General features: G+C 51.2%; 1 protein-coding gene across 2 annotated transcripts in view; it reads left to right on the forward strand.

Moving 5' to 3' along the window:
- NEURL1B (neuralized E3 ubiquitin protein ligase 1B) overlaps positions 1 to 26,847 on the forward strand; it is a 122,079-nt gene that overhangs the window by 37,212 nt on the left and 58,020 nt on the right. The window contains exon 1 of one of the 2 annotated variants that reach the window (XM_063413562.1): positions 628 to 691. The exons of the other annotated variant lie outside the window; for it this stretch is intronic. Coding sequence (XP_063269632.1) covers positions 631 to 691 — 61 coding nt within the window. The 5' untranslated portion in view covers positions 628 to 630. Of the gene's footprint in view, positions 1 to 627; positions 692 to 26,847 lie in introns of those variants that run through there. 2 annotated transcript variants of the gene reach the window in all.

Here is a 26,847-nt window from a genome sequence, read left to right on the forward strand (position 1 = left end):
GGGTGATTCCCAAATCCTGGCTCTGCGGGGTTTAGGGAATTGGTGAGAGCTGCTTGTAGAACAAAGGTGCCTCCATTTCCCTGTGAGATGGAAATTCTGCCACCCTCTCTGTGCTCGCAGAGTGTTTGCAGACCAACAGCTGAGAAGCTGCTCCGAGGAGGGGCCTGCAGGGCTCTGGATTAGCCATCAGCAGACCTTCAGCTGAGTTAATGAGATGGACAATGAATAACCCCGTGGGTGGGTCAGGCTACACCAGCTCTGGACCTGTGTGCATAATTGATGCTGCCCACGTGCAGAGATGTGCTCACCGTGTCCTGGCTGGGTTCTGCACCCTCGGCCACCTGGCTCAGCTGAAACCAATCCCTGTGAGCCCAGCTGGCAGCCAGGACCTGCAGCCCTGGGGGGGATTTGGTGTCATTCCTGCTCCTGGGGTTGGGTTCCTCACCTGGCACTGAGGTGGGAGGGCAGGAGCAGTCCCTGCTCAGCCCCTGGGAAGGTGCCTCAGTGTCCCAGAGCTGAAACCAGAGCCAGGAGCTGCTCCCTGAGTCCGAGTTTCTCTTTGGAGAGTGGATTTGGGTGTGCTGGGGGATTTCTTGCCTTCTGTGACAGCAGCTGAGGAAGGATCTGGGCATGCACGGCACGATGTCACTGAGGAACGAAGCACGGAGGGGGAAGTGCAGCACCCTGCGAGGTAGGAATGCCAAATCTGCCCCAAACTTCTGTAATTAGCACCCCCAGGTGTCTGGCACAGTGGTTATCTGTTGTTTTGGGGTTCTGAGCAATCCCTGCTAGAGGGTACAGAACAGTCAGATAACAAGTACAGGACAGCACTTCAAACCCCTGGCATCTTTTCTTAGAGTGGCTGTAAGGCCTTGGTGTTCTGGACAAATTTTAGGGAATTTTTTTTAGTCTGGAGAGAAAAAAACCCCAAACCCGTGTGGTTTCTGCCCCTTTTAGAGCTTCTCCCGTTTGCAGGTGCCTGTGTGCTGCTAAAGCAGCTGATGCCTTCTCCCCTGGTACAGCTGTGGGGCAGAGCAGCCCTCCCAGAGCACTGAGATGTGCTCAGCTCTGAGCCAGCCAGGCTGCACAGGTCACTGTGCACCCTGCAGACAGCACAGGCTCACCCAGAGCTGAGGGATGGATCTCAGTTCACTCCTCCTGCTGGGCTGATGCACCTCCAGTGACTGAGCTGGGCTTACATGAGCTGGCAGCGGGGCTGTGGATTTGGGTTGCTTTGTTTGTAGATCTTCTTTTGGAGGTGCTATCACTCCTCGGGGCAAAAGCTCCACTTTCCCCCAGTGCCTGGGCTGCTGAGGATGGAGAATTTGCTTTTTGGCTCCTGCAGGAAGCCTGGGCTGCCTCCCCTGCTCAGGGCTCTGGCCAGGCTGAAAGTTGAGGAAAGGTCTGGCTCAAGCAGATGTTTCCTGACCTAAAGCCAGCTCCTTAAGCTGAGTGTTCTTCCTAGGAAATGAGGTGGATTTTGTCAGGCTGTGCCCTCTGGGCCCAGCTACTTGATCTTCAACTTCTCCTGTACTCTCTGGGCTCTGGCAAGAAAATTGCTGATATATAGGCCTTGTCTTTGTGAGCAGAGTTTAAACAAACCAAGCCCAGCTTGTCTCTGCGATGTGCCAGTAAATTCATGTTTTATTAGGACCAGGAGAGGTTTCCTGTGGTGCATCCTGGCCAGGTCAGATGAACACAAGAGGCCACTTCTATCCCTTTTCTTTGCTCTGTCATCTCCAGGTTCTCTTGTTTAGCAGCACCTGCCCACGGGGACATTCTCCAGAGCTGATTCTTGCAGCTTTTGTGTCGCTAGCAGTGGTTTCCATGGGGGACAGGGCACAGCGGGCACAGCTCCTTCCCCTCGGAGGGAACCGCGCTGGGGTTTTTGGCCGTGTGCTGGCACAAGCAGCTCTGCCCAGGCTGCAGTGCCACCCTGGGAGGCGGGGCAGGCTTTCGGAGAGAGGTTCGAGGCACTCTTCTCTCTGCCTTCCTCCCACGGCACGCCCGGAGCCGGCAGCACCTGCTCGGAGCATCCTCCTCCTTGCGAGAGGGCTGTGCTTAGGGAACAGCGCAGCTCCTGCTCCTCCCGGGAGGAGAGAGGAGCACGGGAGCCCGCGTGTGTCCAGTTTATTCACTCTGTCATCCCCCTGGCCCTTCTCCTTCTCCTTCTCCTTCTCCTTCTCCTTCTCCTTCTCCTTCTCCTTCTCCTTCTCCTTCTCCTTCTCCTTCTCCTTCTCCTTCTCCTTCTCCTTCTCCTTCTCCTTCTCCTTCTCCTTCTCCTTCTCCTTCTCCTTCTCCTTCTCCTTCTCCTTCTCCTTCTCCTTCTCCTTCTCCTTCTCCCTCTCCCTCTCCCTCTCCCTCTCCCTCTCCCTCTCCCTCTCCCTCTCCCTCTCCCTCTCCCTCTCCCTCTCCCTCTCCCTCTCCCTCTCCCTCTCCCTCTCCCTCTCCCTCTCCCTCTCCCTCTCCCTCTCCCTCTCCCTCTCCCTCTCTCCCTCTCTCCCTCTCTCCCTCTCTCCCTCTCTCCCTCTCTCCCTCTCTCCCTCTCTCCCTCTCCCTCTCTCCCTCTCCCTCTCCCTCTCTCCCTCTCCCTCTCCCCTCTCAGGAAGGAGGCAGAGCTGTGCTGCAGGACAAACACAATTCCTGCAGCTCCTCTCATTTCTCTGGGCAGGTTTTGTTACCTGGGCACAGAAATGCAGCGTGCAGTGACATGGGGTAGGCTGTGAATTTAAAGCCTTGGCTTGCCCACCCAGGCACATTTTTAATTTTTTTCCCCTTTGTGTGTTCTGTGTTCCCCAGAATAGTAATCAGCTGGAGATCAGTGTTTTCTGCCCACTCCTTTTCTCACAGGAGTTGTGCTGGTGGAGTGGATGCTGCCTGTGGTAACCTCTCCTTCACAACACGGGGTTTTTAAAATAGTCACTTTTGTAGTTTCCCCTTCCTTTCATTTCCCTTGCCAGTGTTTATTCAGGAAAAAAGTGAGCTGTGGGTGAGCCCCGAAGGGCACCTCTGCCCTGAGTTAAAAGTGAACTGGAGGGGATGTGGCAGGAGCTGAGGAGAGCTTTGACCACAGGGATCTCCAGCCACACATTTTCCTGCATCATTCCTCATTTCCTGGGCTTGGGCTTCTCCCAGCAGGGATGTTCAGGATGTGCCCCAGGCTCTGGGTGTGCTCTGTCCCTCCTGCTGGCACACACAGCGCCCCTCAGAGCACTCCCTGCCACTCCAGGGGGTTTTGCTCAGCCATGCCTGTGGGAATTCCCCCCTCACTCTGAAGGTCTGAACCGGCTTTCTGCTGTTGTTTTGTTTTGTTTCCCCCTCCACTGATAATTTCCAACCTTTTTTTGACAGAAGCCAGGGTTGATTTTGAGAAAAGGATTAAACCCCCAACTGGAAACAGCACGAGAAAAATCTGGAGGAATCAGAGTGGTGTGGTTTTTGGTTTTTTGTTTTTTTTTTCATTCAGTTCACAAATTCTGTACAGAACAAGCAGGAAAACATGATCCTCCCTGTTGTAATTTCATTATAAGAAACAGCCTGGGCCCATGTGTGGGGAAATGCAGTGGGGGATGTTTTCTGGGGGCTGTTGAGCACCAGAGAGGTTTGGGATGCAGGAGGAGGAGGATGTGTCTCCCTCTCAGGGTGCCTTACCCCACCAGCCAGCACAGTCTCCTGAGGCCCACGCACCTCTCTGAATCTTCTGCTGCAGAAATCACTTGGGTTTAGGTGTTTTCCCCCTAATTTTGGTTCAGAGAGAGCAAAATCTCTCTTAACCTGCCAACCACAAACACGAATGGAGGCTCTGTCTACCCCTGTCAGCCCCTCTCTGCTCAGGGCTCCTCTCTGAGGCTGCAGCCCAGCCTGGGCTTTGGAGAACTTTGCATTTACAATTTAGGATTTCAGAATAACCAGGAAACAGGAGACTCCTTCCCAGCCCCACAAACACACACAGAGCAAGGCTTCATTCTTGTCATCCCCAGGCCCGGGGGCTGTTTATATCCAGCGTTGGATGTTTATATGTGGAGTTCATCTCCTCAAGTGAAGACAGATTAAGCAGCGGGGTGAACAGACCAGTTATGTGAACCATGGGATTTCCAGCCCAGAAATTCTGCCAAGACCAAGCCAGACAAATTGGTAGCACAGCAGTGTTTCTCATTAATGTACATGGAAAGTTGTGCCTTGCTGATAATGCACAACAGCATCCTGTTGGGAGGTTTGGGAGCCCATCTGGGAGCAGCTATCAGAGCTGTGTTCCAGGCTGGATTGAGTTGTCTCTCTTTCCTCTGTGTTTTCTCCTCTGACAAGGAAAAAAAAATAAAAAAGTGGAACTCCCTTGCATTGACATCCTGAAATATGTGGGAATATCAGTGAGTGGTATGGTTTGCTGAACAGAAATAAGATGATTATACCCTCCCTTCCCTCCCTGCAGCCGTCCCTTGCTGTTTGTGGTTTGCTGGGTAAGTGGTTGTGGTGCCCATCTTCCATCCCAGGACAAATTATTTCCAACTTGAAAATAAGATTACCTGCCATAATTGCATGTGGTGGTTTCCTCCACTGCTGCCAAGTGTGGATGCTGATGCTCAGATTTGTGGGTTGGCTGCTTTTGTGTTCTGCATGGAGAATATTCCCCAGCACTGTTAACACTTCAGGGACAGCAGAAAAGAGCCACAGCCTCGTGTCCTGACCTGGGAATCACAGCTCACTCTGCTGGGAATTCAGGGCAAACACTGCACAAAAGAAAGGAACCACGTCTCTGTGTTCCCATTCCTAATTAATTTTTTTTCCTGTTCTTTCCCCCCCACACTCCTCCCTGCTTTGGAAAAATGCATTTTAGTTCCAAACCCTTGTTTATGGCAGGCTCTGGAGCAGAGGGTGTGTCTCCAGCGTCTGGCACAAAAGGTTACAGTCCCCAGCATCCAAATTACAAGAGGCCACTTGGCCTCCTTGTCGGGGGACCAAAACCCCAGAACAAACCCCGCTGGACTGGACTGGACTGGGAGGTGCCCAAATTCCCTGGGAGCCTTTGAATTATCTCCTGGACTGGAGGCTCGCTGTCCTTGCTGTGCATCCCCAGGAGGTTTCCAGGGTTTGTTTGCCCTGATTTAAAGCACAGCCGCCGTTTGTGGCGTCTCCTGTGGGGAAAAGCCCTGATAAGGGACACAATTGTGCCCACGGGGGCTTTGTCTGCCAGCCTGGCTCCTTGCAGCCTTTGCCTCCCTTTGTGCTGGAGGAAGCTGGCAAAGGGCTCCGATTGTTCAGGCTGGAGAACAGAATAACCAGGAGAATAACCCAACCAGAATAACCCAACCCTGGCCTGGGTGAGGCCAGGCTGGGGCTCTTGACCTGCTGCATCACGGTGTGGATTGATGGGAATAAAGGATTAAAGAGCTTGGGCTGTCCTGGAGGACGATTAGAAACCAGCAAACCTCTCCTTCCCAGCTGGGGCTGTGGGTTAAACATCTCTGTATCTGCCTGCAGCGCCTTCCTGCTGCCTGCAGAAGCATCACTGATCTTATGAAGTGATAATACCAAGAGTTTCTGCCTGTTTTGAGCCATTTTTCATCCCATGAGCGCCTTTCTCACTGCCCATCACAGCAATCTGTCCACACTGTCACTAGCATCAATGTAGGGATGCTTCTCAAAGAGCTAAAAAGCTGTAGCTGGAATTATTTCCTCTTTTTTTTTTTGGATAGTTTTTCTTGAGGGGGTGTTATGTTGCTTCAGGATGTGAAAAATATGGGTCAGCCAGTCCCCAAATCAGCCTGAATTCCTTCTGGAAAGTGTCACGTCTCCAGTTGTGCCTGACTGCTGAGAGGACAGAAGAGACAGCTCTGATTCATGGGAGGGAGGGAGAAAAGTGATTAAAGAGCTTGGACTTGGTTTAGAGATCCCACAGAAATGCTCAGGGATGAGTAAATATGGTTTTGACCCTGAGATGACAGTGATGTGCACAGAAACACCTCGTCCTGCAGGGCAGCCTGAATTCAGAGCAGTGTCTGGAGAGTTCTCCACCGAGCTGGAGCAAACCTGGGGGAATATTTATGGGCCAGGCAGTGCTTCTCAAGTTTTTGGAGAGTTTGGCTTCATCTGACTGTCCATGCTTTTCTTATTTTTTCTTCTATTTTTTCCCCTTCTTTTCTTTTTTTTCTTTTTTTTCCTTTTTTTTTCTTTTTTCTTTTTTTTCTTTTTCTTTTTTTCTTTTTTCTTTTTTTTCTTTTTTCTTTTTTTCTTTCTTCTTTTTTTTTCTTTTTTTCCTTTTTTCTTTTTTTCTTTTTTCTTTTTTTTTTATTTTTTTCTTTTTTCTTTAATTTTTTTTTTTTTTTATATTTTTCTTTTCTATTCCTCTTATCTCTCCCAGATCCTTCTAAATTACCTCTGATTCTCAGCAGCAGCTGCCTGGGAGTCTCTGGCTGATGGGGAGTGAGCAGGGAGGGCTGCCCTGGGGTTGCAGAGTGTTCCAACTTGGCAAGAAACTCCTCTTGGCCTTTTAGTATTTTTTTCCTTTAGAAAAGCAGAGTTCTTATCTTGTGAAAATATAGATATTTTCTCCATAAAGACAGAATTTTCCTAGTTAAACATCCTGGCTCGTCTGCTCTAACAAACATCATCCCTTTGTTATTTGGGTTTATTTGCCAGATTTTTATGATTATCAAATAGGAACAGTGAAAATATTACTTTATGGGACTGGTTCAACTTTTTAAAGATCTTAATTCTGTGGAAGCACCTTTGTCACTTGCTGTCCTTTCTCAGGAGTTGCATAGCAACCACCTGCCCTCTCAGGTCCTGCCTTGAACTGAGTATTTTTTGTGGAGAGGCTGAACTTGACTTAAAAATAGATATTTTGCCCCTGATGAGTCATTTTTCCACGGGAAAAATATGTAGTTGGAGTATGGCTAAACTAAACTTCACAAATTCGATCTCCAGTGGACGTTTCTTGACATTTCTCAAATGTTTTGGGGTTGGGACAGCTGAATTAAAACTGGGGGTTGGGCTGAGTGATGTTCAGCTCCCATGCAGAGGGTGGAGGAGATGCCCACGGCGTGGGAGGGGGATTTCCTCTGGAAGGGAATCCTGGGGGGGTCCCAGCAGGTGTTTGGATGGGAGCATCCCCTGGGAGAGCTCTGTAACCCCTGGCTGGGGAGATGAAAGGGAAATTTTAGCTGCTGTGGAGGAGTCTGATCCTTTGGAGTCAAATCCTCTGCCAAAGCTCCCCCAGTGTTCTGCTCAGGGACGAGCAAAACTTTGCACCTGAGCCATATTAACAGTTCAGACTCCAGGAGAGGGGTTTGGATTAGATAATGGAAAACAAATCTTTATTGTGAGAGTGGGCAGGGCCTGGCACAGGGTGCCCAGAGCAGCTGTGGCTGCCCCTGGATCCCTGGCAGTGCCCAAGGCCAGGCTGGAGCAGTCTGGGACAGTGGAAGCTGTCCCTGCCCATGGCAGGAGTGGGATTTTTAAGTGGTGAATACCCCCAAAATATTTTATTTTCTCCTCCCTGCCGAACAGGAAAAAAAAGGAAGAGTCATAGAATCACTGAATAGGATTTAAGTTGGTCCTCCCAACCCATTCAGTGATTCTATGACTCTTCCTTTTTTTTCTGTTCAGCAACAAGGAGAAAATCAAATACTTCTGGGGTATTCCCCATTAAAAGTTGGTTCTGTCCCTGGCCCTGCTGCAGGGGACAGAGGACATCACTCCTGATTTGCCCAGCTCGGTTGTAAAATACACAGCCAGAGTAGGAAGGATTGAGGAAAAGGCGATTTTCCAGTGCCTTGTGGCCTGGGGACGCTTCCCCAAGCCCATCTCCCTTTGCAGAGTCACTGTCTCCCCAGGGTGTGGGAGGGTGGGGATGTGGAGGGGCAGCAGGGCTGGGAGGGGTTGGAGAGAATCCTTTGGCTGGAGAGAATCCTTTGGCTGCACCACAGCCAGCATGAGGGAGATGAAAACTCCTCAGGGACCTTTCTGCCAAAGGCCAGCACCTGGTGGGACTGGAACCAGAGCAGCTTTCCTCGACCTTTTTCAGAGGTTTGGCTCTGGTGTCTTGCTGTGAGCCCCTGAGCTGGCAGCTGGGTCCTGCAGGGTGGCACAGGGGCAGCCGTGGGTGGGAAGGCTCTGAGGGATCTGAGTGGGGCTGGCAGCACTGGCAGGGGCACAGCCCTGGCTGGGGGCAGCACCTGGAGCTCCCCAAACCCACAGGAGCCTCTCTGCCTCCACAGGGGCTCCCTGCAGAATCCCAGAGGTTGGAAGATCTCACTGAGATTTTTTCCAGCCCCTGAGATCTCAGATCACTGAGGTTGGAAAAGCCCTCCCAGGCCATGGAATCCCACCCTGTCCCCAGCCCAGAGCACTCAGTGCCACCTCCAGCCCTTCCTGGGACACTCCAGGGATGGGCACTCCAAACCTCCCTGGGCAGTGCCAAGGCCTGAGCTCCCTTTCCATGGGGAAATTCCTGCTGCTGTCCACACTGAGCCTCCCCTGGCCCAGCCTGAGGCCGTTCCCTCTCCTCCTGTCCTTGTGTTTTTTACTCTCCCACTCCAGCTCAGCCATGGTTTTATTTTGAGCCTCTCTCCATCTCACTTTCAGCAAACTATAAATGCCTGTTCATAACAGGACCTTCACATCGTGCAAATATGTTTAGATCTCGTTATGTCTGTTTTCCCTCATGGGATTTCTCGGTGAAATCCGTTTGCTAAATGAGACTTTCATCCCCTAAGGCCCTGCAAGTTTCTTGTGCAACCTCTGTCTTTGTGTTCTGCATTATGCTTGCATTTTTTTTAGGCTAAACAGATAACCTCGAGGCCCAGTGCGATTTTCTTTCGCTGTTAGTCCTTTTACAAGACCACGGGACTCTGTGAAATATGGACTCTTCAGTGGTTATGAAGAAAAATAAAAATTCCAAGTATCCCCGAGGAGGGGAAATAAAGGCAGCAGCAGGGTTTTGTTAACATTTAGGCAGAACCAGCCAGGAGAATGACACTGTCCAGATGGAAAGAGCCACTTCCTGGCTGTAAAGATAACTCACTAAAGGAAACATAAGCTGTGGCTGCGCTGGCGATGAGAAACACAAGCAGTGCCAAGAATTCACCCCAAGCCCGGTGGGAGCTGCCTCCTTCTGTCCCTCGTGCTCAGGGTTCAAGTTTACTTAGTTGGGAAATATGCCCAGCATTTCCTGGGGAGATGGGGTGGCCCTGGAGGCACAGGGCTCGTGTGGACCCTCAAGAGCTGGGCTGTGCAATAATCACAGAGTTCTGAGCTGGAGGGGACCCACGGCATCATCCAAGTCCAACAATCCCATCCTAGGAGTGGTATCCAGGCTCTCCTGGAGCTCTGGCAGCCTCAGGGCAGTGCCAGCACCCTCTGGGGGATGAACCTTTCCCAAAACCCAACCTGACCCTGCCCTGGCACGGCTCCAGCCCTTCCCAGGGTGTGAGGGTGTGGATGAGCCCAGCAGAGCCCTGGGTCTGCTCTCAGCCTGCCCCAAGGTGCAGCACTGCAGTGTCAGTTCAGAGCCCTCTCTCTGCAGCAGGGCTTTCACCCTCCCTTAGGAAGAGGCTGTTTGGCAAAAGGGTGTGAAAGGAAAGCTCACATTTTTGGGGTTGGCTGTGGGGTTGTGCCCAGCAGGGTTTTTAACCCTCCCTGAGCTCCCTTCCCAGCGGGGAGAGCCGAGCTGGCTCTGCCAAGGAGATGATCAGATTTGTCTGTGTAATTTTTTCTCTCCAAGGTATCCCACAGCCTTTTAAATCCCCAAAATCAACTGAGCAAATTGAACCCCACGCCACAGATCAAGGACTGTTGGCCTCTAATTTGACGTGGAGATGAACACAAGACGGATCACAGCGTGAATTTAACTCCCCAAATTCAGAGCCCCTCATTGTGACATTGATTCTCTCCCTCAGAATGACAAAATCCACCCCAGGCCCAGTGCTTGGTTCCATCCAGTGGCTGTAACTCACTCTGGAGGTGTTTCACAGCTTCCCCTTTGTTGTCCTGGCAGGGATAAATACTTTAATGCGCTTGGATTTGGATACTGGAAATTTTCCTGGATGTCAAATGGCAGGGCAGATTGAACCTGGTGTGTAGGATAAATTTGAGACCTGTGAGTTTGGATGGTTTTTTGGTGATGTTGGGTGCTCGGTTCCACCTGGGAACTTTCTTCTGTTTCCTGTCTCTGCCTGAATATTGCAAGTTAAATCTTAAAAATATCCTCTATGTGGGATCTATTTTGGTTCAGATTTTTATAGAAGTTTGTGAATTTTATTTTTTTCCTCTCAAACAGATCTGGATTCAAATTCTTCTTGATCATCTTGGCTTTGCAGGCAGAGTGATGTAAAAAGTGGCTCTGAGCACAGCTTCTCTGGGAAAACCAAGAGCCTGTCTGAGGGAATGAGGGGGGATATCAATCATCTTTTCTTTAGGAGGGGTTTTGCAGGGGTTTCCCTGTTTCTCTGTGTTACAAAAACAATACAAAATCAGCTTTTAGATAAAGCCATGTATCTGAAATGGGATTCCCAACCATCCTGCTCACCAGGAATGATTTCAGGCAGATGTTCCACACAAGTTTTGGCTTTTCCAGCCCTGGCTGTATCAGGGCTGTCTTCTGTCAGCTCCTTTCAAAGCTTCTCCTCAATCCAGACTTCCTCTCTCTTTTGGCTCAAAACCTTCTGTCACTTTTTCACCCACTGAAAGCAGCCCAACAATTCTGCTTTTCTATTTATGGGTTTTTCTATTGTCCTGTCAGAGCTGCTTAGGATCTGGCGTGTCACAAGTTCACCATTGTCTTCTGGTCCCCTCGTTAAGGGCATAATTTGTCATGTTGAGCCCTGGAACAGGTCCACGTTGCACTTGCTGGTGCTTGGTCACCCTCTGTAGCACAGGGGGAAGAGCCAGAACAGGGAAGAGTGGCTGTACTGTGGGCTGGGAATGTTTTTTGTCACTTAAATATTAAGTTTTTTCTCTTCTGTGGGTTTTTTTTCCCCCATCTGACATGCTGGAGAGGTTGTGTAACTCATAAAGTTGATATCACCCAGGAAGAACCTGGGCTCCCATCAGTTTGGAGATCACAGGGAGAAAACAGCATTTGTTTCTGGAAAAGGATGCTCTGCCCGACAGAAATAACCTGCAATGTGCAATGTGGGTCAGTGTGACATGACTGGCAGCTCTCCTAGCAGGGAACAAACCAAAAAATGTTACAAGTCAAGGCTGAGGTGTTTTGTCCAAGTGCCAGGAAAAAGGAGAAGGGGAAAAGCAGAGAATGGTGCAGATGAGAGCTGGGAGAGATGAGAGCTGGGAGAGATGAGAGCTGCTGCTTGGAGAGCTGGTGGGTTCTGCCACAGGGGACCTGCTGGGAAGGCTGAGCTGGAACAGACTGGGCAGAGCTGGAAAATAAAGTAGGGATTTATTGAAAGGCCTTTAGGGTACACCTTGGGCAGGACAGGGCCTGACCAGGGCTACACCCAAGGTGGACCCAAAATGGTCACAAAATGGACCCAAAATGGTCACAAAAATGGACAACCAGTCACAAGGTCTCACACTTTAATAAGTTTTGATCCATTTGCATATTGGGGTTTAATTGTCTAGTTACAGATTTGGGTTGTGAGGTCCCATCCTTCTTGTTCCTCCCTTCAGCCACCCTTGTTTGTGATTTTGGGCTGAAAATTGTCTTGGTGTGGAGCAGGAAAAGGATTTGTCTCCCTACTCTCTGAAGAGCTGACTGGAACTTAATATGAGGCTCAGAGCTCCACCCTGGGCAGCACAGAATGTGAAAAACATGAAATAAAACTTAAAGCATCAGTGGGATGTGGGACAGAGGGATGACAGCCCACAGTGCCAGGCTGGTGAGACACTGACCCTTGGTGTCCCACCAGCACACCTCTCACATGCCAGGGGACACACTGCTGCTTTTCCTGGCCTTGGAGACACCAGCCCTTCCAGTGGGGGCTGCAGTTTGAGGTTTGGTGGCCCGTGGGGCAGGTTTCACCTCAGAGGAGCCCCTCAGGGTGTGGGTGATGAGCTGCCTTCCTCCCCGGGTCCTTCTGTGCTGATGAGCTCGGCGTAATCCAGGGATGGAGACACGCAGGGTATTTGTGGTCTCAGAGATCTTGCCATGCCTGAGGGGCAATCTGCCTGCCTTGGCATCCCCAGGGCGCTGCCAAGCACGGAGGAAGAGGCTCTGCCTGCACAGACAGGAGGGCAGCAGAGCCAGGCTGCTGCCTCGTGAGGCTCCTCAGGGCTCAGCCTCTGGCTGTGTTTGCCTGGGAGCAGTGCCACAGCCCCATAAATCAGATTTCCTCCTGAACCCCACAGCCTGCCTCACGCTGAAGGTGACTGGGGGAAGAATAGATGTGCTGACCCTTGTGCCCTTCTGCTCAGCACATAAAGGCAGGCTGGAAATGGGCAGGTTCTTAAAAGCTTCTTCCTTCTTTGCCTCTCCTGGGTAGAGAGGACAAACTGATCTGCTTGTACTCCTGATTCTCTGTGCTCTGACCACAGAGCAACCCAGAACATTTCTATATGAATATGAAATCTCTTCAGCCGGACTGTCTTGAGGTTAAAAAAGTGAAGAAAGTATCCCCTGCTCTCATCTTCTTCTGTGAGGGTTTGTGTGTGCTCAAGGTGCTCTCTCCTCCTCACTGCTCTCCTGTTATTTATCTCATCCCTGTTATTCCTTCATGGACCTCCAAGACATTTTCACAGGATTTGCAGGAACACACAGGATTTGCAGGAACACATGAGATTTGCAGGAACACACATGAAATTTGCAGCCACACACATGAGATTTGCAGGAACACATGAGATTTGCAGGAACACACATGAGATTTGCAGGAACACACATGAGATTTGCAGGAACACACATGAGATTTGCAGGAACACACAGGATTTGCAGGAACACACATGAGATTTGCAGGAACACACAGGATTTGCAGGAACACACATGAAATTTGCAGCCACACACGAGATTTGCAGGAACACATGAAATTTGCAGCCACACACATGAGATTTGCAGGAACACACATGAGATTTGCAGGAACACACAGGATTTGCAGCCACACATGAGATTTGCAGGAACACATGAGATTTGCAGGAACACACAGGATTTGCAGCCACACACAGGATTTGCAGCCGCACAAGTCTCTGTGGGGAAAACACAGTGGGTGGATTTTTGAAAAGGGCTGGGATTAATCTGACAACCTCTGCACTATAGGTAGGGATATGTCTGATAGAGGTGATTCGTGGAGGGCGTGGACAGAGGATTTTCATCCCCAAGGGTGTCATAAAAGATGCAGCAAAGGTCCTGGTGTTGCTGAAGGACTCTCCCTCCAGCGAGGAGCATGTGTTCATTAGTGTGTGTAAGAAATTCAGTGTGCTGAGCTGGGCTAGGCAGGCACAGCCAGAGCTGTGATGGAAATGATTTCCTGCATTCCCAGAAGGGATTTCCTGCTCACCTCAGCCTCACCTGGTTTCTCCAGTCCTGCTCCTGCTCTATCAGCATTCAGACAGTGCCTGCAGCCCTTGGGCAGCACATCTGTGAGGGGCTGACCTTCTGCAAAGTTCCCTCCCATCAAATCCTTCATTTTACATTTTCTGGTCATTTCAGCCATCTCCTTCCCCTGATGGAATTCTTCTCCCAGTTGAAACATCACAGCTCAAGGGCTGAATTTGCCCCCTGCCAGTCTTTCACTTCTGAAGGTGCAGCCTGGAGAGGAGGGGGATTTATGCTCATCATGTGCAGGCATCCCCAGGGGGGTGTGTGGCCTGCTCTGAGTCAGCTTTGGAAAGGAGGATGGGGTATTTTAAATAGCTTGATCTAAAATTGATTCCAATCTGTCTCTTTATGGCAGCAGGCTAAAATAATAACGTTTCCAGGCAGGTGAGGAGAGCTGCCTGATGTGGAATTTGAGTGGATCATGACTGACACGGATTTTGGGACTGTTCCAAGGAGAAGACACGTATGAAAGTAAATCCTCTGGCAGCTCAGCAGCAGAGTGGCTTAGAGCCTGGGTAAAGGATTGCAAGAGGAGACATCTCAGGAATAATAAAGCTTCAGGAAGGCTCTGTAGCAGGGAGATCTGTGGAATGTGGCAGTACCTTGAGCAGTGAGCCCCAGAATTGAAAACCACCCCAAAACAAGGGCTGCAAGGCATCCCAAGAACTTCATGGAGCTGCCTGTGCCCCCCAGACAGGAGGGACACCCTGGCCACACATGGCCCTCAGAAGTGGCAGCATCCCTGGGAAGAGGAGGAGGATGCCCAGGAGGAATGACCCCTGTTGGCAGCGTGCCATGGAGCCTGTGGCCTCCCCTGCTTTCACCCAAAAATGATTCAAAAATCCTCTCTGGTAAACGGAGAGGCACCTGATTCCCATGGCTGCTTGTCTTTTTCTGAGGGGTTTTGTTTCTGTGCTGGTAGTTTTACAGCCTGAGCAGAACAAGAATGTAAAGAGGAAATGACTGTCAAACAGACCTTTCTAAATTGCTGTCAGTGAGTGGCAGGAGATGAGCCAGAGAGATCCTGTTCTTGTCAGCCTCGCTGGAGTAGCGTGCTGTCCTCATTCAAGGAGAGCCCTTGTCTTTTTTAGCTGTGTGTGGGATGGAGCAAATAGTAAGTGATGCAAATGATTGATTTGCTTTGCTGCAAATGATTGAAATGTGGCGAAGTGGCAGGAAAAAGGAGCGTGCAGTGCTCGGGGTGGATGAATAATGAATGGGGAGACAGTTTGCGGGTGAATTGTGGCTCCTGCCTTTCAGCTGAGGCTCCCAGGGCTCCATCCCACGGTCACACACGAGGGGAGATGAGCACGGCCACGAGGGCTGTGCCAGGCAGGGTTAGTGACACCAGCAGTGTCATCCTGCTGGCTGCTGGCTCACCTCTCTGCCTTTGCTGCACATCTGCCCATGCACAGCTGCAGCCTTGCAGCAGGGACACAGCCTGCATTGGACTGCATGGGCAGGAGCCTGTGATTAGCAAAGCGTGGCTTAACAAAGTTTCACTCTGGATTTTCACTGAAGTTTCAGTCTGGATTTTCTCCCACCCCCTGTTTTTGGTGTTATTTTCCCGGTGCTGACGGGCTCCCTTTCCCTTTCTCCCTCCCTCAAAATGCTGCTCTCCCCTCTCCAGTTGTTGCTCAGTCCAGTATAAGAAGCAAAGCCCATCCTGGATGCTCAGGATGGTGCAAGATTGGGGTGCTGGGCCTCCCACCCAAGGCAGGGCCACAGCCAAGGGTGGGCTCTCATCCCTCAAGAGCACTGGCCCAGATTCAGCTGCCCTAATTTCCACCTTTGTCTCTGTCTGATGTTTGCTGCTGGCAGATGCTGCTGAAAGCTCTGGGTCATCCCACGGACCACGGGCTTGCAAATGAGGCAGAATTTAGGTCAGCTGAACCTGGGCCAAATGGTGCTGGGCTCTCCGTTTGTCCAGCCCACCCCTCTGAGGGTGCATCCTCCTGCCTGACAATCTGGCAGCTGCTTCCTGCTGGGGGTGGGAGGAAAGGAACTTCTTGGCCACCAGATTTTCTCTGGCTGGATGGAAAAGCAGTCTCTGTCCTGTGTGGGGGACACAGATTTGGAGCAGTGAGCCAAGATCTGTGATGGACACGAAGGGAATTAGGTGAGAGGATGTATCAGCAGTGATCTCTCCTTATTCCCAAGTGACAATCTCAGGGTCTTTCCTATCCTTGACTTTTCCACTGGTATTTTTTTTTCAGAAAATCAGTCCTTAGACATTGTCTCACACTTTCATTTGGGGAGTGGAAGGTGATTTTTGGAGGTGGGATCATCATCATCTCTGGCCTTCAACTCTTGCTGTTCACCTGATGTGCCACAGTCCCTGTTCCCACAGGGATGGATTTTGTACACACTTGTCCAGGTACATCCCCATTTCACCTTTCCAGGCTGGAAACAGTTAAACTGCCATGCTTCTGCAGAGAAAAATACACGTCTGAGGCCTGTAAACCTCATTGGAAAAAGTTGGGTTTAATTTTAGCACAGTGTGCTGAAGGCAGGTCCTGAGGTTATGGTCCAGGATTTCCAGGGATTAAGTAAAGTAGAGCACAAATGATCTGGGTCATGGAAGGTCACTGCTGCTGTGCAGTTGTCTCACAGCCCTCTGGGCTCTGCTCCCATGGGAGCTGTGCCCTGGAGCTGTGGGAACGTGGGACATTGCATCACCCACCACGCGGGACACAAACTCAATTCCCCAAAACAGGGGGGAAGAATTGAAAAAAAATGATGTATTTTCATTGAAATGAAAGAGAAATGAAGTGAAAGAGTGGAGGGAGAGTTTGGGAGGGCGTGCATTGTGGTGCTGGCTTCTGGTTGGAGCTTCTGTATCCAACCTGTCTGCTGAGAAGGCTGAGAAGCTTCAAGAATCATGGAATAGTTTGGGTTGGAAGTTCATGCCCCTAGAAAGAGCAGGGACATTTTCAATTTGACCAGTTGCTCAAAGCCCTGTCCAAGCTGGCCCTGAACATTTTCAGGGATGGAGCATCTGCCACCTCTGTGGGCAACCTGTTCAGTGTCTCACCACCCTCATCAGGTAAATCCAGTCTGGAAGTCTGCAGCCCCTTTCAAGGCCTGAGCTCCCTTTCCATGGGAAATTCCTGCTGCTGTCCACCCTGAGCCTCCCCTGGCCCAGCCTGAGGCCGTTCCCTCTCCTCCTGTCCCTGTTCCTGGAGCAGATCCCAAATCCCCCCGGCTGTCCCCTCCTGTCAGGAGCTGTGCAGAGCCACAAGAGCCCCCTGAGCCTCCTTTTCTCCAGGCTGAGCCCCTTTCCAGCTCCCTCAGCCTCTCCTGGGGCTCCAGACCCTTCCCTGGACATAATTCCACCCCTCCATGTCATTCTTGGATTTAGGATCCCAGACCTGTTCACAGCACTCCCGGTGTGAGCTCAGCAGTGCCAGCACAGGGGACAGTCCCTGCCCTGCTCCTGTGCCACCCTAGTGCTGAGACAGACCAGGTTCCACTGTCCTCTGGCCCTCCTGGGCACACCTGAGCTCTCCAGCACCCCCAGGTCCTTTCCCCAGGAGCTTTCCAGCCTCTCTGCCCAGCCTGGAGCTGCAGGGAATTGTTGTGACCCCGGGGCAGGACGGGCACTTGGCCTTGCTGAACCTCACCCCTTCCCTCAGTCCCTCCATCCAGCTATCCAGCTTGGCAGGGCTCTGTGCTGGGATACAGCCCGAGCTCCCCCGTCCCAGTGCCCTCCCCAGGCTGGGCACAGCTGGCTCAGGAGCTGCAGATGTGCAGCGGGGTGGCTGCACTGCTGCATCCCTGCGAGGGGCAGGAGCTCCCATGGAACAATTGGAGACATCAGCACGGCAGAGCAGCAGAGCAGGGAGGGAGCTGGACAGGCCAGCTGGAGTGTGTGAAGGCAAATGGACTGCCTGGGAGGAAAGGGAGGCCTGGAAGGTGGCTGTGTCTGTCTAGACAGCGTCTGTAATGATTTTTTTTATTATTTATTTTATTCTTATAACTGCTCTCTCTGGACAGTCCATTGCAGCCTGGTCCTGGCAGGACTGGCAGCCCCTCCTGGGACTGGGCTGGGCCCCTCAGAGCTGGTACGTGCCAGAGACAGCAGCTCTGTGGGTAGGGTGCTGTTTGTTGTCAGGATAAAAATAATGATGCAGCTTTCCCGGGATGTGGAATGTTTTTCACTTCGTCTGCCTCGCTGAGCTGACACTGGGCTGTGTTGGCTTGACAGCTGTCACTCAGAGTGGTTGGATGTGCCAATTAGCCACGCTCATCAGGGGCTTTGGGATTTGTTGTGAGGGCTGTGTTGGCAAAAGCAGCCCTGTGAGGTTGCCCAAAACCCAACCTCCTCCTGTCCATGGCAGACTGGGGGGAGCTGGGGCAGCAGCTCCACTCCCAGCCCCTGAAATCCCTGAGCTGTTGCTTGGCCCCTCTCCTGCAGTTCAAGGAGCCTCTCTGAGTCTGCCATTCCTGCCTGCATAATCATTTCTTGTTCTTTGCTGCCTTTTACACTTCCAGAGAGCACAATTCAGTGTTTCTCATGAGGGGGAAAAAGCAAAATCCCATTTTGGAGCCGTGCTGTTCCTTGACCCCCCCAGTCAGCAAAACCTCTCCAGGATTGTCCAAAGCCTTGCTGTACTCTTGTCTGGGATGGATTTGAGCTCCACAAGAGAGCATTCCTCATAATTGAATCACTTTAATGCTTAATTAGAAAAATTCTATGTTTCCTTGGGGAAGAGTGAAGCACACTGTAAGTGAGGGCAGGCAAGGCACTACTGTTCTCCTTCAGCCCAGCTCAGCATCCCTGGGGTAATGCAGGGCCAGAGCAGAGCTCTCCAAAAGTGCAGCTTGTTACTTCCCTTTTTTTTTTCCCTTTCTTCTCCCAGGACAGGAGGCTGGGGGGACCAAGCTGAATTTGGCTTTCTGTGAGGTTCTGGCTGGAGAAAATGCTGATTTCTTCTTCTGCACAGCCCTGGCAACCTGTAGAAATCAAGGAAAGGAGATTGTAGAGAGGTGGGGTCGGGCTCTGCTCCCAGGAACAGGGACAGGAGGAGAGGGAACGGCCTCAGGCTGGGCCAGGGGAGGCTCAGGGTGGACAGCAGCAGGAATTTCCCCATGGAAAGGGAGCTCAGGCCTTGGCACTGCCCAGGGAGGTTTGGAGTGCCCATCCCTGGAGTGTCCCAGGAAGGGCTGGAGGTGGCACTGAGTGCTCTGGGCTGGGGACAGGGTGGGGATGGAGCACAGGCTGGACTCTGTGGGCTGGGAGGGGTTTTCAGCTCTCAGCCTCCAGGGTTCCAACAACCTGGGCTGTACAGACTCCTGGCAGGCTTTTTTCTGTCTCTCCCAGATGATGCAGTTCCCCTGTGGCAGGGACAGCCCAGCCCAGTTATCCCAGCTTTTCCCTTGACTTGTGCCAAAGCATTCCTAGGGAAAGATCAGGGTGGTTTAGCAGATGGACCAAGGCTGAAAAGCAAATAGTTTTAACCAACCTCTCCTTTTTTTCTGAGGACACCAAGTTCTCACTGAAATGGTAAAGCAGCATCCATCATTTCCCAAGGCAGCAGCCTTGACTCTGAGGAGCTTCTGGGGCTTTTCTGGATGCCTTTTTGGGGAATCAACTTGCACACCAGCCTGGCCTTTCCCCAGGGGCTTGCCGTCACTTCCAGGATATTTGGGGAATCCACAGATTTTATAAACCAGTGGGTAAGGAAGGATCTTTCTGCAGTCCCTCTGGGCATTGTGCTCCTCTGGAGAAGGTGCCAGGGACTATTTGGGGTTTTAGTGGTAGGAAAAATGAGAGGTGGTCCCTGTCTAGCAAAGCTGAATGTTGATGGGTAAATGTTGTATTCAGTGGGGAAAATAAAGGTGGAAATCTTGTTTCCTGCCCCAGCTGGCTGCTGTGGCCATTTCCAGCAGTTTCCCTGCTCTTCCAAGCAGGACTCTGTAGTGAATTTCATTTGGAGGGAGCAGGAATGAATCTTGTTGAGATGAGGACAGACAGGGATTGCTTTCCACGGATGTGCTCAGAATCTGGCTCACTCAATGGGTGTTTAAAACCTGGTTTAGTCTGTGGGGGCTAAACCCCACAGGAGGGGGGGTTGAAGTCCAGTGTTCACAGGAATTTTGGGGCACCAGGGGCTTTTTGAGTGCCAGGAGCTGCGTGCCAGGGACGCTGTTAATTATCACAGCACACATTTCCATGGCTGACGCTTTGGGCCGCTCTGAGAGGCAGCAGGAGCTGTCTGTGGGTGCGTGGGTGGGGAACACATTCTCAGGAGCTAATTTGTAATTTGTGTTCCTATTTGTAATTTGTGTTCCTGCTCTTGCCCGGCCGCTCTGTCGCGGACCCGCTCTGCTCCGCCGCCCGTGCCGTGCTGGGCTTGGTGAATCAGGGATTTTCACAGCCCTGTGGAGGAGGTTTGCCCTGTCACAGCCCTGTGGAGGAGGTTTGTCCCTTTGCAGAGCTGGCAGCTGTGTGTGATTGTCCCCTGAGGACGGTGTGCAGTGTCACACACCTCAGCTGGCAGCCGGACCCTGCCATGCCCCCTCTCCTGGGCAGTCCCGCGGGGCTCTGGGCATCTTTTCCTGTGCTTGGGAAGATGCTGTGACCTTTTCTTTCATTCTGCACCCCCCTGTGCCTCAGAGCTGCCTTCAGCTCGTCCTGTCACACATTCCTGCAGCCCTGGCACACCTGGGACAGCCACCCTTGGCCCCCTCTGCTGCTAAATAACAGCAAAACCAGACACGAGGCTGCTCCTGGTGTTTACAGAACCCACCAGGGCTGGAAAGAGCCCCAGGAACGCCATGGAAATGTCCTCTGGGGGCTGGGTGGCCACTGGGGACCCAGCCTTTGTCCCTCTGGGCTGGAGGGACATCCACAAAGAAAGGAAAAAAAGAGCTTTTCTGCCCAATGCCCTCCACATCCATCCCCAGGCACGGCTGGGGTGTGCATAAACTCTTGAGCAGTGGTCAGGGTGGGTTTCTGCAGCCCCAGGAGAGGGGCTGGAGGAAAGGAAACAGCCTTGGAGAGGGGGAAACGCACCCTCCACCCCAGCTCCATGTTGGGTTGCTGCTGTTAAAATGTGACTAATGCTAAAAATAATCCCGGTGTTGCTATAGAAACTTGCAGGGTTGCTACGTGTGAACCTGGAGAGAATTGTACCCTCCTCACAACATTGTTTTTTCCCTTCCCCTCAGCCCTGCTCACCCCACAGCCTTGCTGGGTTGCCACAGCTTTTTCTTTTTAAATGTGTGTTGTGCCAGAGGATGGGATGGGAGGTCATTATTTTACCTACCCCTGCCTATCCACTTCCCTTCCTTCCAGCTCCTTCTGACGTGGATTTTGAGCCCATGTGTGCATCCCATCTCCTGCTCCTTCCTCAGGTCTGGTGGGGAGCAGCTCCTCCACCTCCTCAACCCTCTGCCAGGTTTTCCCTGCTTCCCATCTGTGGTGGAGGAAAAGGATCTGTTGTGAGCTTCCTTCGGTCTGGAGATGAAAAGTGCTTCTGCATCCATTAACTTTCTACCAGTGCCCCCATCTGCCATCCCCACCTTCCTGTCCCTCCCAGCTCTGCTAGCTCCTGTGCAGGAAGCTGAGATTTTCCAAGCTTTTTAGATAAAAAACAAACAATCAGGGGATCAGGTCATGTTTTTCCCGGCTGGAATGACAAATGCTGGAAACTTCCACTCTTTCAGTTTGGAAAAGGAGCAGGGATTAACCCAGGGGCTGAAGGACACAAATTATCCTCCAAGACAGAGAGGAGTTTCCCCCTCAGCGCTGCCATGGCTTTTCCTCAGCTTCACTGAGTGCTGTGCCTGGGAATTTGGGAATTTGGGAATTTGGGAATTTGGGAATTTGGGAAAGGGCAGTCACCTCCTGTCTGTGCTCCACACTTACAGCTTGTCCCAAAGGTGAGGTGGGGCTGAGTCCTTGGGGTCAGATTCACTGTCATGACAATGTCTCACTGTAGTGACCTGGGGGTGAGGGGAAGGAGAGCAGACAGAGAAGAATTTTTGTGTCCCGGAAGAAAAAAAAATCTTCTCTTAAAATCCTTTTCAAATTTGTTGCTTTGAAAGGCTCTTTCTTGCCCTGGGAATTTCTAGAAGGATTTTAGGATTTTTTTTACCTCGCACCTGAGGGTTTGCATCCCTCTAGCTTTGATGCAAGCCCAGTCCTGGAGGTGATTCACAGCAGCAGAGGGTCTGGAGAGCTTTCAGTCCTACCCCTGCTCAAAAGCAGTTCCCTGGTGACATCCACAACCCATTTCTCCACAAACCAGCCTTTGGGGACTGGTCCATACTGGAAAAAGCATTTCAGCCCTTGCCTTTCTGATGCTGGAGGGCCTGCTCCCTGCCAGGCTAGCAAGGGCTGGCTTTTTCTGCATCATTTTCCAGCTCTTCCACCAGCACCCAGACTTGAGAGGGTGCCAGAGAAGGGTTAAGAATAGAAAGGCAGATGAGGCAAGCTTCTGGGAACTTCCCCTTCCACTGAGGCACAGCACATGTGCTATTCCCTGCCCCTTTGGCAAACACGGCCAGCGTGACTCTCCCCACCTACACGCACTCGCCAGCTGCTCTCCCTTCCCTCTGTCTTTCAGCATCTCGAGCTGGTTGAACCTGCCCTGCAGCCTCTGCACCAAATCCTTCCCCTGGCTGGCTGCCACCTCCTTCCCCACCTTCCTGCAGGGGAGAGGGGCTTTCCCTCCTCCTCAGGGGACAATCCCAGGTGCCACAGGGACAGGCTGTGTCCTGTCCCATCCCTGTGTCACCTCAGCCACAGCCCCCTTTTGTTTAAAACTTGGCAGCCCAGCACTGCTTGCAGGCAGAGGAGTTCTGCTGTTGGACCATCAAATAGTTTGGTTGTAATCAAGCTGTGATTGTTGGGGCTGGATGGGCTCTTGTTTGGGATGTGGCTGATGAAGCAGAATTCAAAGATTTAACATGTTTTGTGGATTTTAATGGGAGTGTTGGACTTGAGCTCCCTTCTCCTGAAGTGATTGAAAATGGGATCCGTGCTCAGGTTTGGATAAAGAAGGAATTGGCCCAGAAGTATGAATTGGCCTTAAACTGAATTGCTTGAGAAATCTGAATTAAAAAAAGCCCAACAAACAACATTGGCTTTTCTTGAAGTTGTTTCCATTTTCATAACCACATGCAGTTTCTGATGTCAGGCTCCTGACAGCCACTGTCCTTTGGGAACTCCAGTCTGGCTCAAAGTAGGAACTAAATCACAAGGAATTTATTCACAAGATTTATGGCCAGTGGTACAGGATGCCAAGGATTTCATTGCAGGAGTATCTGACACTTCTGTGCCTTGCTTTTTGAGTATGCACAGTAATTAATACAACAACATAAGTTAATTAGGGGCTGAAGAAGCAAGGATGTCTCTGAACCCCTTTCCTTGGCTGGAGTTTGATACTTAGGTCCTGAATTAGTCTTTTAATGTGGATATTTTAATCTGGGTGGAATATTGGGAACTGGAGATGTAACTTGAGCCCTCCCTGTTCCTCCTGGAGGAAGCCCAAAAGGTACAGAGCTGGAGTTCCTTCAAAGGGCTCTGCACCAGAGCGTCCCAAAAGTGGGATGGAAAACTCCATGAGAACCAGCTCTCCTGTGGTATCCCAGTGTTTGGGATTGTCATCCCATGTAAATATAAATAAGCCCTTCCAGAAATCTTGGTCCAAGCTCAATTCCAAAAGTGGCCTCAGGCCAATGTTTCTTTGGGACAAATCCTCCTAAAACCCTCCCAGCTTTAGTGCTCACCAGCTCCCAGAGCATCAGTCTTGGGCTCTGCAGTGCAGGGAATGAGGGTGGCCAGGGGGACACTGCTGCTGTGTCACCCCAGCAGAGGGTTTCAAAGGCAGGGAGGAGCGTTTTGAGTGCAGGAACGGGGCTGCCTTTCCCACAGGACTTGGTGCTCTCTCCCTGTTTCGTGTGGGTAATTTATGTGCTCTCCCTGCCTCCGTTTTCCATTGGTAGTTTGGATGTACTCACTCTGCCTCATCAGCCTCCTTTAATTAGGTGCTAAGATCATCAGGGGAAGAACATTTAGCACATAAGGCAGCTCCAGTACATTTAATGAATAATAACAAATGCGCTTTCTCAATTAATTTTTTTTCCTTCTCTTACAAAATAACGTGTTGGTGGCTTAATCATCCCCCTCCTCTTGCTGTGCCCCAGAGATGGGGGTCCTGAAGGGGCTGAGATCCTGCAGTTTGTGCTGCAGGCTCGGGATGGACTCTCTGGCAGGATGGGAACGCTCCTGTGGGGTAACACCACTTCTGTGTGGGCATGAAGAGAATCACAAAGGGTTGGGTTGGAAGGAATCTTAAAAAATCTCATTCCAACTCATTGCCATGGCCAGGGACACCTCCCACTAGAGTAGGTTGCTCAAAACCCTGTTCAACCTGGCCTTGGGCATTTCCAGGGTTGAGAAAAACTTCGGGCATTCTGTACCAGGACCTCCCCTCCCTCACAGTGATGAATTTCTTCCTAATATCCAATCTATACCTACTCTCTGTCAGTGTGAAGCCATTCCCCCTTGTCCTGTCACTCCAGGCTCTGTAAAAAGTCTCTCCCTGTCTTTCTTGTGGGTTCCCTGCAGTTCCCATCCCTTGGAGGTCACAATTAGCCCCCCCCTCTAAGCTTCTCTTCTCCAGGCTGAACATTACAAATTCTTTCAGCTCTTCCTCACACAAGGAGTGCTCAATAAAGCTCTACTTCATTCCCTAGCTCTGAACAGTCTCTGTTTCAGCCTTCCCAAGGCATCACCTCCCTGGAATCATCTTGGTGGGATCCAACAGCTCCAGGTCCCTCCTGTGCTGAGGAAAAGGGGATTTCTTCTCACAGAGAGGTGCTCTTGTGAGCACAGCTTGGTGTGACAGTCACAAGTCCAGGCTGGGATATCCCAGCTGGGTTTCTTGCGTCTCCTGGCGCTGGGTTGTTCATTTTGCTGGGGCTGCCCTATTTCCTCTTATCTCAATTATCATCCACAATAAAAGGGAGCTCAGGAATGTTCAGCTTCTTCTGCAGAACTCTGAGCTCAGTGGAAGAAAGCTGTCATATCTTAGGAAGTAGTCACATTAAAGTGGTAATTCTTGGTGTTTAAACAGGATCTGATGACAGATGGGATTAAATGCAAAGCAGCTTGTTATGAGGTTTTAATAACTGTGACAGACCTGGGGAAAGTGGTGTGGGGGGTGTGAGTGATCCAGAGAAGGCAGAAGCACATGATGCAGGATGACAGCTGATGGCATTGCCCAGGAGGGAGGGAGGATTATGCTGCAAGAAATTTGTGTGAGTGTTTTGGGGAGAAGGGAAGAGGAAGGGAAAAAATAACCCAAACAGAGGAAAACTCCACGTTCCCACTGTGCTGCCATGTAACAGAGCTGCTCGTGACAGCGCAGCAGTGAGTGCCAGGTAATGTGCCCACCAAATACAGGGGCAAAATGTGTCACTGTTAGTGCCAGGTGGGGAATTAAGGGAAAAATAGACTCAGCTTCCTGTCAGAGCTGGGGACTGCAGAATTTGCAGGTTGTAAACCAAAGAAAACGTTCTCTCCTTCGTGTGTCTTCACTCGTGCCCACTCTGTCTTGCAGTGTCTCCCTGAGGTTGAGGACAGGACGCCCCTGGGGAGGGAAAATCCTGGTTCTGTGCTCTGTGGGGAGCAGAGCTGGGGCTGTGCCCTTGCAGAGGCTCTGTCGTGCAGTGGGGAGGGATGGGGAGGATGCACCCGCCTGCCTTTACTGAGGAGGGGTCTCCTGGGGGTGGAGGAGTTGCTTTGCTGGCTTGGAGGGATCCCCCCTGAGCTCTGTGGTATCTGATCAGAGGGAGAGAAGTCACGGCAGCCTTCACAGAATCCCAGAATAATTTAGGCTGGAAAAGCCCTCCCAGACGATCAAGCCCAGCCTGTGCCCATCCCCACCTTGTCCCCAGCCCAGAGCACTCAGTGCCACCTCCAGCCCTTCCTGTACACTCCAGGGATGGGCACTCCAAACCTCCCTGGGCAGTGCCAAGGCCTGAGCTCCCTTTCCATGGGGAAATTCCTGCTGCTGTCCACCCTGAGCCTCCCCTGGCCCAGCCAGAGGTAATTTCCTCTTTTCCTGTCGAACTGAATCTCGTGGTGAGGAACTCAATGTCACCAGGAGCCCTTGTTTGGACCATTAATAACCATGGAAAAACTCGAGATAGTTTTCCACTGGGCTTGTGCATATCACAATTTTCTCTCAAATCACAACAGTTTGTGCTTTAAGGAGCTGGGACTTGCAATGGTCTAGCATTGAAAATGAGTCTGTGACTCACTTGTGTGTGTTTTGATCTATTAATTTTATTGGCTTTTGCAGCTACCTCAAGGTGCTTGTGCCACCCTGATCTTGAAACTGCTCTGAGCTAGGGACACCCCAAACCCCCCTGGGGCACTTTGCAGGGGCTCACAGGTTCCTCCTGTGACACAGAGCAGAAAACAGCTGCCTCTGCTTTTAATTCTGAGTTCACCCAAGCAGCAGCTCCCATTTTGTAGCCTGCATCCTTTCTTGTGGAGCATCCCAGATGGGCCCCGTGGTTCCCAGAGCTGCTCCCGTGTGCCAGGAGAAGGGGCAGCTCCTCAGCTGGGCCCCACTTGCTTTCTGCAGCTTCAGAAAAGGGGAGTGAGTGAAAATGGAGATCTGGAGCTGCCCAATTTTAGCAGTTCTGGAGTCCTGAGAGCTGGGGAGCTTCAATGACTGAGCACAGCAGGAAGTGGGTTGGCTCCAAGCCTTAAAGGCTGTGGGGATCTGTCCTTACAGATAGGCTCCCTCTCTGGAAATATCTCTGGGTGTATCTATATTTTATATGCATATATCCTTATATCTCTTTTTAGGTCATTCGAGATCCTTCCTAGTCTATGGCAATTCCTAAAAAGAAGGTTTGCAGCCTTCAGCCTGCTGTTAAGGAGCAGATGATGTTCTGATGATCATTCCCTTTCCCAGCCAGCTTCCTTTCATCTTCTGGATTTCTTTCATGGGGAATTTTCCCCCCTCTCATGCTGTATTCTGCTGAAGGCAGCTCCATGGAACTGGAGGCTCAGTTGATCTTTTTGCTCGTTTCCACCCACAGAAGTCTGTCTTTTTTAACATCCCAAATACCTTGGTAACAAGATCATGGGTCTTGATTTGGAATCAGTCTTTAAAAGATCCCTTTTTTCTCCCCTTTCCTTTCCCAGCTCTGAACACCATCACAGGGGTAAAGACATGCACCTTCCCACAAAGGACTGAGAGGGTTTCAGGAGCCAGGTTTCCTCTGGTCCCTTTCCTAAGGGCTGATTTAACCAAGGTTTCTTCTTCCCCTGAGAAAAAACTCCGGTGATTCAAAGCATTGGAGTGGAGGAGAAGACTTGGCTGTGCTGTCACTCA

The sequence above is a fragment of the Prinia subflava genome, chromosome 16, assembly GCF_021018805.1.
Source record: "Prinia subflava isolate CZ2003 ecotype Zambia chromosome 16, Cam_Psub_1.2, whole genome shotgun sequence".
Lineage (NCBI taxonomy): Eukaryota > Metazoa > Chordata > Aves > Passeriformes > Cisticolidae > Prinia > Prinia subflava.